The sequence below is a fragment of the Apis dorsata genome, unplaced genomic scaffold (assembly GCF_000469605.1).
Source record: "Apis dorsata unplaced genomic scaffold, Apis dorsata 1.3 scaffold_220, whole genome shotgun sequence".
Taxonomy (NCBI): domain Eukaryota; kingdom Metazoa; phylum Arthropoda; class Insecta; order Hymenoptera; family Apidae; genus Apis; species Apis dorsata.
Genome location: NW_006263502.1, coordinates 61250 through 74453, shown reverse-complemented (window position 1 = coordinate 74453; position 13204 = coordinate 61250). Strand labels below are relative to the sequence as shown.

The window sequence follows — 13204 nt, the reverse complement described above, 5'->3', positions numbered from 1 at the left end:
TAATAATAATAATAATAATAATAATAATAATAATAATAATAATAATAATAATAATAATATTTACATTTGTAAAAGAAGTGAAATTTATTCCTGCAATTGATTAAACTTCATCATTATTTTCAAATATTTTTCGAAATTGAAAAAGGATGGAGATATATCGGATGGAAAGTTCTTCTTTTCTGAATATTTAATAATAGTGGTGGATATTCATAACGGTCAGAGATATTTAATTTTGGATTTCTTATTTGTTACGTAAAAGTTGAAGATAATTTATCGTCTACTGTACATCTTCCTTCCCTCCCTCTTTCTGTCTTCACACATTTTGAAAGCCGCTCCGACAATGATATATTTCACTTGCTTGTACCATCATAATTCATTGTCATTTCTGTTTGTCTATTCTTTGGTCTCTGATTTTTCTTTATTTAGTTCACCGCATTTATCCTCAATATATTATTAGTGAATCTTTAATTTTGAATTTAGAATTTATAACCACATAATATCTTCTGCTCTTTGATAGAAAAATTATTATGATATAATTTAATATATTCTTGAATATGTAAGAAGAAAATTATCTTCAAAATATCTATATTTATGTGATTCATCATAATGTCTTTTCTTCATAAACAAATAATTCATGATATTATTGTAATTCTAATTAATCATTTAATCATTTGAAATATCAACAATATTTTTCTCTTTTTAAACAAGTTTAATGATTGTTAGTTGTTCAAACTTCAGAAAAGATGAATCATAATTTTATTTATTATTTGTTTTCCTAATGTAAAAAAGTGAAACTAATCATTAAGATAGATATTAAAAAAATCTAAAAGTGCATTTTGGTGCATCTTCTGACAGATTGGACTATTAACAGATCACGTTGTGTCAACGTGTCGGACATGCTACTCGTGCACAAAGAGCGAGAACAAGCATTGCTTTTCCTTGTCTTTCTATTCAATAGAAATTCACGAGAGATCGGCCTTTATTAGATTTCGTGATACGATTTCGGTACACGTGTTTCTTTAAAATTAAAAATCGTTCTTGGTTCAACATGCTTTCTTCTTGTTGTTGTCTCGTAGGAGGAAAAAATATAAATTGCATTCCCTAGAAATCATAAGAATTTCTAAAAATTTGAAAATATAAAATCAAAAATACGAGTTAGATTTTAAATCACGACAACGATAACTTAGATTACGTTGTTTTCTGACAAGGAAAATGATAATAATTTGATTTTCACGATACTTATTGAATCAATGTGACCAATATCTTGATAAGACATGGTCGAGAATCAATCTTATAAAAATTAATATCTTTCTATTTTTAACATCGTGTCAAAATATAAATATTCTTCCTATGGAAAAATGCAAAACTCTGACTTACTCTACCTGTTCTTTCGTCAACGATCCTTCAGATCAATCAGAAATGAAATTCGAAATAGAATTCATAAAGCAATAAACCTGCATACACCGATTAAACATTGATTTCAAAAGCACACGTGTAACGTGTCGTTTCTTGAATAATTTTCTAGATGGCTCCAAAAATACGATCCCCGAAACAGGTATGCAAGAGCACATAACGTCATTCGAAAGCGCAGAAATAAACTTTATGACTTTTCGCAAAATTTGAAAAAAGAGAAGAATAATGAAAATGAAAGAAAGAAAGAGAGAAAGAGAGAGGAAAAGAGAGTATAAAACTTTGCAAAATCGTACGTAAACGAGAGAAACGATATTTTCGCGCAAAACGAATATTTTTCCACGTTCGATCCCATCACTACCTGAACACTGTCCATTATTCCGTCAGCCATTAACCGCTGCACACGGTTCGCTTGTAAATTGGATGATAGTAGCAAACCCACTACGGGACATCGTCTCTCTCTTTCTGTCTCTCTCTCTCTCTCTCTCCCTCGCGATTCTTCGTGCGAGTGCACTTTCGGCCCGAAGTGCCGCGGATGATACGGTATCCGATGCTCGAAGCGTGCGAGCGTGAAGATCGTCTGATTTCCGATTGATGATCTCGAGAACTCACCTTGTTTCCCTTTATCACGTTCATTAAAAACGCGAATCATCGACCGTGAGATTGGAGAAAACGAAATATGTATTAAATATCGCGTTGGATGACTTGTATATAGAGGCGATGAAATTGTATTAATTTTGATGTAAATAAAATGATTATTTGTAAGGTAATTTTTGCTCGAGATTATTTTTCTCTTCGAGATTTCAACGAGTCTTTTGATCGAATTATGACGAATTTTAGGAACGAGCGGAGTAATATTTTTTCTTAAAGAAGGAGAAGGGTTGTAAGTTTCGATTATTTATCGATCGAACTTTTATATATTTCTTTTTGGGAGTCCAAATTTTGCAGAGTCGAAAGAAAAATTATGAGAGAATCGTGTTATTACGTAAGTTATTAAACAATGTAAAAAACATATGTCATTATGTTGATTTATGAACATGATTCTTTTTTAATCTGATTTAATTTTTTTAATATCCTACGAATGCATTTTATTTGAAAGATCTTGAGAAAATCATCTTGCGTGTTATCTTTTGCATTTGCAGTGGTTAAGTAGTAATTTTAAGAGGATTATGTAATTTTAAAAAGATTAATCATACGTATTGCAGTAGCAGTTCATACTTGTTAAATATATATCGTGCATATATTAAATGCAAATGAAACCTGTTTCCAAATGAAAAACGATGTTCTTATGTTATTTACATTTTAATATGAGATCGGATCAGAAATGTAATTATGTTATATTTTATCTAAATTTGCTTATTTTGCATAATTATACGCGACAAATTATTATAATATTATAGCCCCACACATTGTCGTAACGTTTTAAGAAAATATTTATCGCGAAATGTTTCAAAAATTTATTTTTATTATTTTTAATAGAGAACGATCTAATCTAATCTAAAATCTCAACTTTTAATCTTTAAAAAAACAAGAAACATGTCATATTTAAATAAGTGAAACAGATTTATAAACTCTACAAAATCTTTAAGATGAATCTAAATTAAATTATATTTGATTTATTCCCAGAATAAATGTTGATTCTAAATTCAGGTAAATGAATATAAAGATAAAGAAAAAAAAAAAAAAGAAAAACATATAAAAAAGATCGTAATTTATGCAAAACTAGACAAACGCAACAACATATATTTTATTTCCTTTAAATATTCTCAAGAAGACATCTGAGAATTTAAGTAATATGTACATTTCCTTAAGTATCGTTTTCCTTAAATAATAAACTCTTAAGTAACCGTTTGTATTTTTTTTCGATGATAAAATATCAACAGTGAATCGCGAAGTCGTCTTTAATATCCCATACAAGGAATTATTCGTGGATTATCGTAGCACAGTCTTGCATTCGGACAGCATTTCATTGCAATCTGTTGGAAAATTCTCTTGTTAAGATTCTTCGAGTTTCTTGGCATTCTGTCACCGATCTCATTGTGAAGTTCTTCCAGTTCTTCTGGGCTTAAATTGAAGCCGAGAAGATCGTCCGATTTCTGTGAAATAGTTTGATTCATTCGTTAATTTCTCACAATTACTGTATAGTTAACACTTAAATTTGTTATTATATATTATTATATATATTTTTTTTTTTACGTTGTCGCATATAATTATATTTTAACAATTGAATTAACAATGCAATCCTTGGCATAGAAAATTACAAATTAATAATAATAAACAATAAATTCATAATGAATTCTAAACAGAGAATATTTTACCATTCCTTCTCGAGAGTATAACACTTCTCGAACTTTTTTTTTTTACATTTTTTTAATTGAAAACATTTTCGAAATAATAAATAAAACAAATGGATATGGAGATAGTAAGAGTTTTATTGCATTCATACCGTTATAATGCTACATTAACTTTCATTTTCATTGACAATATTATTCATTTTATCAGAACTATAAATAGCCTGCACTTTCCCTCGCAGTTCTTAATTACAACAGATCCTCAAATATATAATACACGAAATCGATAATTTAATAATAACATTTTACGCTTTGAACATCTTCTTTACGCACGCAATAAATTTTAACTTTACATAGAATCGACTTACATGTTTCTTTTTTTTCTTTTCATTGTTACTTTATACTGTGCGTTATTTTAATATTATTCTCCATTCGTATAATCATTTTGATTAAGATGAATAAGTATCGAAACGTGAAGAAGTACGGAATTTAAACCCCCTTTTCATTGAACCATAACTTGATTATCAAGAACTTACAACGGATCTTATTAGGTATTTTGGTCGCATAGGTAGAGAGGAACCGTACATTCCTCCTGACATGCCAGTGTACTGAGTATCCATGAATTCGAGTCCTGGCGTGATAAGCTCTGATTGATGGAAATTGGTCGATTGATAATTTTGTCCTATCCCTCCGAATCTCGAAGGCATAAGTCCATAACCATAAGAGCCATGATGCAAAGGCATTCTAGCTTGTACATAGTAGCTTCCTTCTGGCTCGAATATTTCCATTCCGACTGGATTTTCTTCCATCACATCTAAAAGTTAAATTAATTCTTTATTTCACTGACTTTCTATTCGATGAACAACACCATTTGCAAAAAATTTAATCAATTAATCAATTTAACATTGTTGTCTTCTATCACGATTGGCAGAAAATTTTTGTTTGGATGATTTCTTTTTCGATTGGATTCAATAATTTTAATAAATAAATTCTATCTTATATTCTCCACAACGAGAAACATATCTTCTCCTCATTTGAGACCTCATTTCTCCATCAAATTACACGCGTACAATTGAATTTCGCGTAGAGTATTAATGTTTCTATTTTTCCAACACTTATACCAATTGAAATTAAATACGCATAAATTCTTATAAACTAATAAAATCCAAAGTACGCCTGAAGAAACATATATAAAAAAAAAAAAAGGAACGAGAAATCCAACCTGATATAGTCGCCTTTACAATCTGATCCGCATTACTAGTGTCAAATTTCTCCGGGGATCGTTTCATCCTTGGTCCTTTACAGCTATTTATAATCACGTCCCTCGCGATGTTCTTGCACTGGAGGGACTGTCGAGTCGACTCGGCCCTCGAGATTTCGACGATCGTGGCCAGTATCGCCACGAATAAAGCGACTCGCATGCCACGCATATCTGCACCACGTACACCACTAACTTGTGCAATCGCTATTCGACGACGACGACGATGACGATGAACGATCGTGCACGCGAGATCCTCGGCTACTCCATGCCGCGATCATGCTTCTTCGCACTTTTAACGCGGCAATTATGCGCTGAAACGTGTCGCAGGGCCAATCTTGCAATCGTGATTGTTTTACCCGGTAGTCGAATTCCTCGATGTCCTCGATTCACGGCAGTTAACGGCACAGGAAACGACGAGGAGATTGAGAACAGGTGGAATTGTTGTTCGATCCGTGTTGTAATCATTGATATAATTTTTTTTTATTTATCAAAATTGACGATTCGTACGGTGGAAGTCGAAGTAGATTGAACTTCAATCTTCAATGAATCTGAGAAGTTGTTTAAGAAAAATAAATTCGTATTTGGACGAATTTTATTTAATTAAATTGGAAATTTCGAATTGGGGATGAAAAATTAAATTTGATAGATATCAATATCAGAAATAGATTAATTAAGAATTTGGTGTACATAGAAATTACGAAGTTGTGCTGTGAGTGGATGAATTTTTGAAAGAATGAATATCGTTAAATATGTTAATTGCTGACTTAATACAGCAAGTTATCACTGAAAAAATGCAAAGAAGTTGATTGTAGTTGGAATGATCACGTCATTGAAAACTTGAAGCATGATAAAATTCTTATTTCATTGATGTAAAATTTCAATTGCAATCTGACAAATAAATTTTATCCATTTATTGATATAATCGAAGTTAAAAAAAAGTACAGAATTTTTTCAATCATCGAGGAGTCCATCCTCCTCAAATATGAAAATCCATCTTAAGAATACATAACCCTGGGATAACGAGAATCTTTTATTCGTGACAAAATAGTTAAAAATATGAAATACATCTCGTACAACCTTCGTTTCGAACATCTAATTATACGATCTAAAAGTAGACGGCCAAAAGTAGACACCAATAAATTTCTCTCAGAATTTCTTACACTATACGAACCATGCCAAATCTGAAAGATCCGAGTACGCAATTGCCGAGTTAATTACAATCGTAATAGTAACTTTCCAAACGCCAAAAAGAAACCATCCCCCCAACCATAAAAACTTTAAATATACCCATTCGGTGATCATGAAACGACCATTGAATTACCGGCATAAAATCGATCTTACGAAACGAGACCATAACTCGACGAGCACGAAAGAAAATTATTCGAACGATCGAGGCAACAAAGGGAAGCCGACGCAAGCGTGCAAACGCGAAACTCTTCGTGCCAATAACGACGATATTCCAGGCGATCGTTTCAAACTCTGTGAAACTACTCTTTCACCAAGGAGGGACAGGGATAGAGCGAGGGAAAGAGAGAGAGAGAGAGGAAGGACGGAGGGGGACGGTGGCGTTCACGGGTGAGAGATAGCCGGTACGAGTTAAACGCGTGTCTGACCCTCTTTGTGCGTGCAACGGCCGGTGCAATAGGAGTTAATCGAAAAAAGTAGGCAAGACAGAGATGGGAGGCAATTGAGAATCGGCGACGTCGAGACGCTTGCAATTAGCCGGCGCTCGCTCTATCTAGCCGCTAATTTTGTCTGACGCCATAGAGCATAGAGGCTGGAAATGTTTCGAGAATGGAATTCTCGAAAAATTACTTAGGAGATTCTCCGCCTTTGTTTGAACGAGAACGATCGGTTTTTGCTGGTTAACCGGTTTAGAATGGAGGCACGATGAGAGGTGGTCGTCCGTGTCACTCAGTCGATAGCACGATCGTGATCGATTGGAGAGAAATGTTGGATGGAGAAAAGACATGGATGATTCGAGGAATGCCTGTTCGGATATCGTTCATTCATCTCGCGTCACGTACATGGTACTTTGAAACTTTGTGAATTATAGTAAGACAATTATCGAGATCAAGATGCTTCGGATGTTGGTATCTTGTTTTTTAATTTTCAATGAGCAAGATGTGTTTTATCGCTGTAGTGATTTCAAGAGTTACTCTTTACTAGAAGAGAGGATATAGAGATATTTATGCTTCTGGCATAAATTTATTACATACAAGAGTACGTCAAGAGTAGGTTACATTGAGGTAGTGTAAGGTACAGTTAGATAGATGAGAGACTATTATATAGCAAGTTTTTTTTTCTCAATTTTTGCTTCAATAGATAGTAGAAGAAGATTTTGTAGATAGTATTCCTTGGCATAATAAAAGAGTATTGAGAAATGATAAAATATACTATTGGAACGATAGAAATGAAAAACAGAGATTTTATGTTATTGATCATTATTGATCATCTTGAAATTTATCGTAAAAAAGAAATATCGTAGAAAGTAAAAATGTATCTTTTTTAAATTTATAATAATTTCATCAATAAGTTAAAAAATGAAATAAAAAGAATAAAAATATCAAATGTAAAATAAAGTTACTTATAAAGATATGTTCAATAATTAATTTCACATTACTGTTTACTCTCCAAAGAGAAAAATATGCTTGTCAATCATAGAAATCTGACCGACAAAAGTTTATCAGTAATTTAAAAAAATCATTTTGTGCATCAATAAAAAAATCCATGATTTTTCAAAAAACGAATTGCTTTGAAATATACTAATATATTCATAACTGATAGTGCAATTATGCAATTTCTTTAATCTATTCTATCTAAATTAAAATTATTCTAAGATCATGAAACAACATGATTCTTATTCCTTTGATAAACTTAAATTGTTAAAATTATTGTTTTATTTTTTCTTAATCAGTTAAATCAGTTTAATATATTTTTATCATATGTAATTTATTGGTGGTAAAATTTGCGAATGAATTAATCGCTTCTTCGAACGCAGTTGCAATCTATTTAGTTCAGTTTGTTTTCTAGGTCAGTAGTGCTCCACTTGAGGCGGTTCTCTAATCGGGATGATTTATCTCTGAAGGAAATAAATTAATAATATTTAGTAACAATATATTGCGCCATTAAGTTACGGGTTTTATTTGGTAAATATCTGTTTTGTTTATTTGTTTTTTTTTTAAACGTTGAAATAATTTACGAAATATTTTACGAATATATTTTAATTATAAATTATTTATAATAAATCTTTACACAAATAACGATGTATATGAATACGTGCTCTTCAAATAAACGATAATTATTAATTGTTTTCCATTATGTAATTTTTATGAGTTGGAGAAAAATTAAAGAATTAATAAAAATTAATTTTATTTTTGCTGTTAATTTAAAATATATAAATAGAGAATTATATATAAATAATTTTCTGAACATTTTTTTATAAGAATACAAAATTTAATATTAATAAAAGTCCTTTCTGTAATTTATATTAAAATGTAAATGTTGATTCTTTTAAAATCGAAGTATGATAGAATACAAAAATAAAAAACTATAAAAAAATTTATATTTACAAAAAAATAATGTTTAAACAATATTTTAAAGAAAAAAAATATCATAAATTCAAAAAATTCAAAATATTTTATGTGGAAGAAGTGGATCGTAGCGCTATCTATTCCTAGTTTCAGTAGTCCCCTTGTATTGGGGTTTGACACGTATGCTGTTTTTCTTGTTTCCGGATTTATATAAATGTCAATTAGTCAATTGAAATATATTGTTACCTTTTGTTATCGCACAATTCACTTGTGACTACTCAGGTATGTCAAATTCGATCAATATAGTATATTACTTTATGTCCAATATGATAAGGTAAACGTATAACCTAACCTCACTTTTGTTATATGTTTTTCGAATTACTTTTATCACATAATGAATTTCGATCATTTATTCGGGAAGTATAGAATGATGGTTTTTAATTTGCAGGTGATAAAAAAAAGTTTTTCTAACAAAGTGTGAAACAATCGAAAAAATGAGTACCATAGCTGAACAACCTTGTTATACCTTGATAAATGTTCCAACCGATACGGAGCCATTAAATGAACTGCAGTTAAAACAAGATCTTGAAAAAGGCGATGTTCATACAAAAATTGAAGCTCTTAAAAAAACTATTCATACAATCTTGAGTGGAGAACGCTTACCTGGACTTCTGATGACTATTATTAGATTTGTATTACCATTGCAAGATCACACTATAAAGAAATTACTTTTAATATTCTGGGAGATTGTTCCTAAAACCTCTCCTGATGGCAAATTACTTCAGGAAATGATTTTAGTTTGTGATGCTTATAGAAAAGATTTACAGCATCCAAATGAATTTGTTAGAGGTTCTACTTTAAGGTATTAAGTATAATAATAATAGATATTTTATTCTAATGTTAAAAATTTTGATATATTTAAGAATTTTTATATTTTAGATTTTTGTGTAAATTAAAAGAACCAGAACTTTTGGAACCTTTAATGCCTGCCATAATTGCATGTTTGGAACACAGACATTCTTATGTTAGACGAAATGCAGTTCTAGCTATTTTTACAATTTATAGAAACTTTGAGTTTCTTATACCAGATGCTCCAGAATTAATTGCAAAATATTTGGAAGGAGAACAAGATATGTCTTGCAGAAGAAATGCATTTTTAATGCTATTACATGCTGATCAGAGCAGAGCATTGGCTTACTTAGCAGCTTGTTTGGACCAAGTGCCCAATTTTGGTGATATATTGCAATTGGTTATTGTTGAATTAATTTACAAGGTAAATATTTTTTTATAAAAGTTATTTATTTTTTTTTATTTTAAATATTAATAAACCTGTACTTTTATAGGTTTGCCTTGCAAATCCATCCGAAAGAGCCCGTTTTATTAGATGCATTTATAGTTTATTAAACTCGCCGAGTGCTGCAGTACGCTATGAAGCAGCTGGTACTTTGGTTACACTTTCCAATGCTCCTACAGCGATTAAGGCTGCAGCTTCTTGCTACATCGAACTAGTTGTTAAAGAAAGTGATAATAATGTTAAATTGATTGTTTTGGATCGCTTAATTGCGATGAAAGATAGTCCTGTTTATGAAAGAGTTCTCCAAGATCTAGTAATGGATGTACTTAGAGTTCTAGGTAGATTTCTAAAACTAATAAAAAAAATAATATAATAATATAGAATGTCACTTAAGATTTTAATCTTATTTTAGGCTCTCCAGCATTGGAAGTTAGAACAAAAACATTAGCTCTAGCGATGGACTTAGTAACAACTCGTACTATCGATGAAATGGTTCAGTTATTGAAAAAAGAAGTGCTTAGAACGGCTGGCGGAGAACATGAAGATGCTGGTCGATATCGACAACTTCTTGTTCGAACGCTACATGCTTGTTCTATCAAGTTCTCAGATGTAGCAGCTACAGTAATTCCAGTATTAACAGATTTCTTGTCGGAAAATAACGAAGCTGCAGCTACTGATGTTCTAGTGTTTGTTCGTGAAGCTATTCAGCGTTTTGAAAATCTGAGACCACTTATTGTTGAAAAACTTCTTGAAGTACATATCAAAAAAATAAAAATTAAAAAATTAATCTTTGTTTCCATATTCTAAAAAAACGATTTTAATTTTATTAATTATTAAAAATAGGTATTTCCACATATAAGATCGGTAAGAGTACACAGAGCAGCATTGTGGATTCTCGGTGAATATGCAACTACAAAGGAAGATATTGAAGCTGTAATGAGTCGCATACGAGCTGCATTGGGAGAATTACCATTATTAGAAGCGGAGAATAAACGTCAAGCTGGTGAGAAATTAGATGATGGGAGTGCTCAAGTTACACCAGCACAATTAGTTACATCAGACGGTACATACGCTACTCAAAGTGCATTCAGTGCAACATCTGCACGTAAATATCTTCTATTTTTTATTGGCATTATTTGATGCGATTATAAATTTCGTTTTATTAGAGATAGTTTATATTATTTTTTCTTAAATGTAATTTATAGGTAAAAAAGAAGAGAAACGTCCTGCACTGGTTCAATATATGATGGAAGGTGATTTCTTCATAGGTGCCTCTTTAGCAACAACTTTAGCCAAGTTGGCGCTTCGATATAAAAGTCTCGAAACTGATCTACAGAAGAGCAATCGTATGCAAGCTGAAGCAATGTTAATAATGTCTAGTGTGATGCAGTTGGGTCGTTCGGGTCTTCCTACTAAAGCAATAACACACGATGATGCAGAACGTTTATCGTTATGTTTAAGATCCTTAGCCTGTCCAACACCTCTTGTACAGAAAGTTTTCACAGAAGGTTGCCGTGATGCTCTTGGTAGAATGTTGGCAGCAAAAGCTGAAGAAGATTCACAAAACCAAAAGGTTGTACTTTAAATCAATTCAATTCTTTGTAATGTTTATGAACTATTAATTTCTAATTTTTTATTTATAGGCAAAAGAGAAACCAGGTAGTGTCGTTCAAGTAGACGATCCTATACAATTCTTGCAATTAAGCCGTGGTTCAGACCTAACAGGTGGAGCTGGTGATGTATTTGAGCAAAGTTTAAGTGCTGCTGTCGCTGGAAGACCCGGTGCTAGCGGAGATGCGCCAGCTCCTAGTGCTTTGAGCAAAGTTACTCAATTAACTGGTTTCTCAGATCCTGTTTATGCAGAAGCTCTTGTTCATGTCAACCAATACGATATAGTACTTGATGTACTAATTGTTAATCAAACCGAAGATACTTTGCAAAATTGTACTTTGGAGCTTGCAACAATGGGCGATTTAAAACTCGTAGAAAGACCACAGCCTATTGTACTTGCTCCTAGAGACTTTGCAAGCATTAAGGCAAATGTAAAAGTAGCATCCACAGAAAATGGCATAATATTTGGCAACATAGGTAATTATTCAATGACATATCTTAGGAAAATAAAAATTTTATGAATTAAAACAAATTTCAGTATATGATGTATCTGGCGCGGGATCTGATAGAAGTGTAGTAGTATTGAACGATATACATATCGACATCATGGATTATATAGTACCAGCAACGTGCACTGATCTAGAATTCAGACAAATGTGGGCAGAATTTGAATGGGAAAATAAAGTGTCTGTAAATACGACATTATCAGATTTGAGGGAATATCTCGCCCATTTACTAAAATCTACAAATATGCGCTGTCTTACTCCAGAAAAGGTATTGTACTTTAAATTGATTTCTCCTAAAAAATGATTTCAGTATTAAACAAATTATTGGATAAAATAAAATTTCTTTTCAGGCTCTTTCTGGGCAATGTGGTTTCATGGCCGCAAATATGTATGCAAAATCGATATTTGGTGAAGATGCATTAGCAAATATGTCTATCGAAAAACCATTGAATAAACCTGATGCTCCAGTAGTTGGCCATATTCGTATTAGGGCGAAAAGTCAAGGCATGGCGTTGTCGTTAGGCGATAAAATTAGTTCTACGCAGAAAGGTCCACAGAGTAAAGTGGTGCAAGCTGCTTAGAATATATAGTTTTTTGATCCATGATATTTTCAGTATTCATGTTATTTCCAGAGAGGAATAAACGTGTAATCAAATTTGTTTAAAGAAAAGAATGCGTAATGGTATCAGAATGGCATGATGTCATTTGCCTTCAATTCCATATACAAAATTTTTTCAAATGCCAGGATGTTGAAATATATTTTATACGATCAGTGCATTAATTTATATGTTGTTTCAGTTTTATTTTTTCCAGCATCATTGAATGTCATTGATTGTATCTGAGCAAAAAAAAAAAAATATATATATATATATATATATACATGATACTTTAACTACATATTTGTATCTCTATTTTACGTATATACCATACATAAATGAAAGGAATCTCATTGAAAATGAATTTCATTCCGTGTAATTTTTAGCATACGGATGTATATTTCCATTATAAGTATATTATATATTATAATACATACATATCATTTTTATATGTCATAATATATTTTACATATATTTTTATATTTTTATTTTAAAAAACGATAAAGTTTATCAAATATCGAAACCCTTTTTAAAACACACAATTTTAGGAATATGAACAAAGAGAACAAACAGTGAAAAAGGTTATTAATGATAAAAGAAAGATAAAGTGAGAAATAATCGTCAGTGCCATCTTTTGAGTATTATAGAAACTTCTTCTCAGCCAAGATAAAACAGAGTAAGAATTAAAAATTAGCGCCATCT

The 13204-nt window shown here is 31.4% G+C and overlaps 2 protein-coding genes and 1 long non-coding RNA gene across 3 annotated transcripts; 2 read left to right on the top strand and 1 right to left on the bottom strand.

The window, feature by feature from the left end:
* Positions 1-3121: 3121 nt before the first annotated feature.
* LOC102672343 lies at positions 3122-5270 on the bottom strand. Its single transcript, XM_006615234.2, has 3 exons — positions 4924-5270; positions 4238-4515; positions 3122-3506 (listed from the first exon to the last, which is right to left on the bottom strand). Exons 1-3 carry the CDS (start codon positions 5129-5131, stop codon positions 3312-3314), a joined length of 681 nt encoding a protein of 226 aa, XP_006615297.1. The 5' UTR covers positions 5132-5270; the 3' UTR covers positions 3122-3311.
* Positions 5271-5984: 714 nt separating this feature from the next.
* Positions 5985-8113, top strand: LOC116185576. Its single transcript, XR_004150428.1, has 2 exons — positions 5985-7211; positions 7996-8113. It is a non-coding gene; the product is annotated as an uncharacterized LOC116185576 (long non-coding RNA).
* A 499-nt stretch (positions 8114-8612) lies between these two features.
* Positions 8613-12691, top strand: LOC102672205 (coatomer subunit beta). Its single transcript, XM_006615233.2, has 10 exons — positions 8613-8777; positions 8944-9357; positions 9435-9768; positions 9839-10127; positions 10202-10542; positions 10633-10894; positions 10995-11362; positions 11433-11877; positions 11939-12174; positions 12257-12691. Exons 2-10 carry the CDS (start codon positions 8990-8992, stop codon positions 12485-12487), a joined length of 2874 nt encoding a protein of 957 aa, XP_006615296.1. The 5' UTR covers positions 8613-8777; positions 8944-8989; the 3' UTR covers positions 12488-12691.
* The last annotated feature ends 513 nt before the right edge of the window (positions 12692-13204 follow it).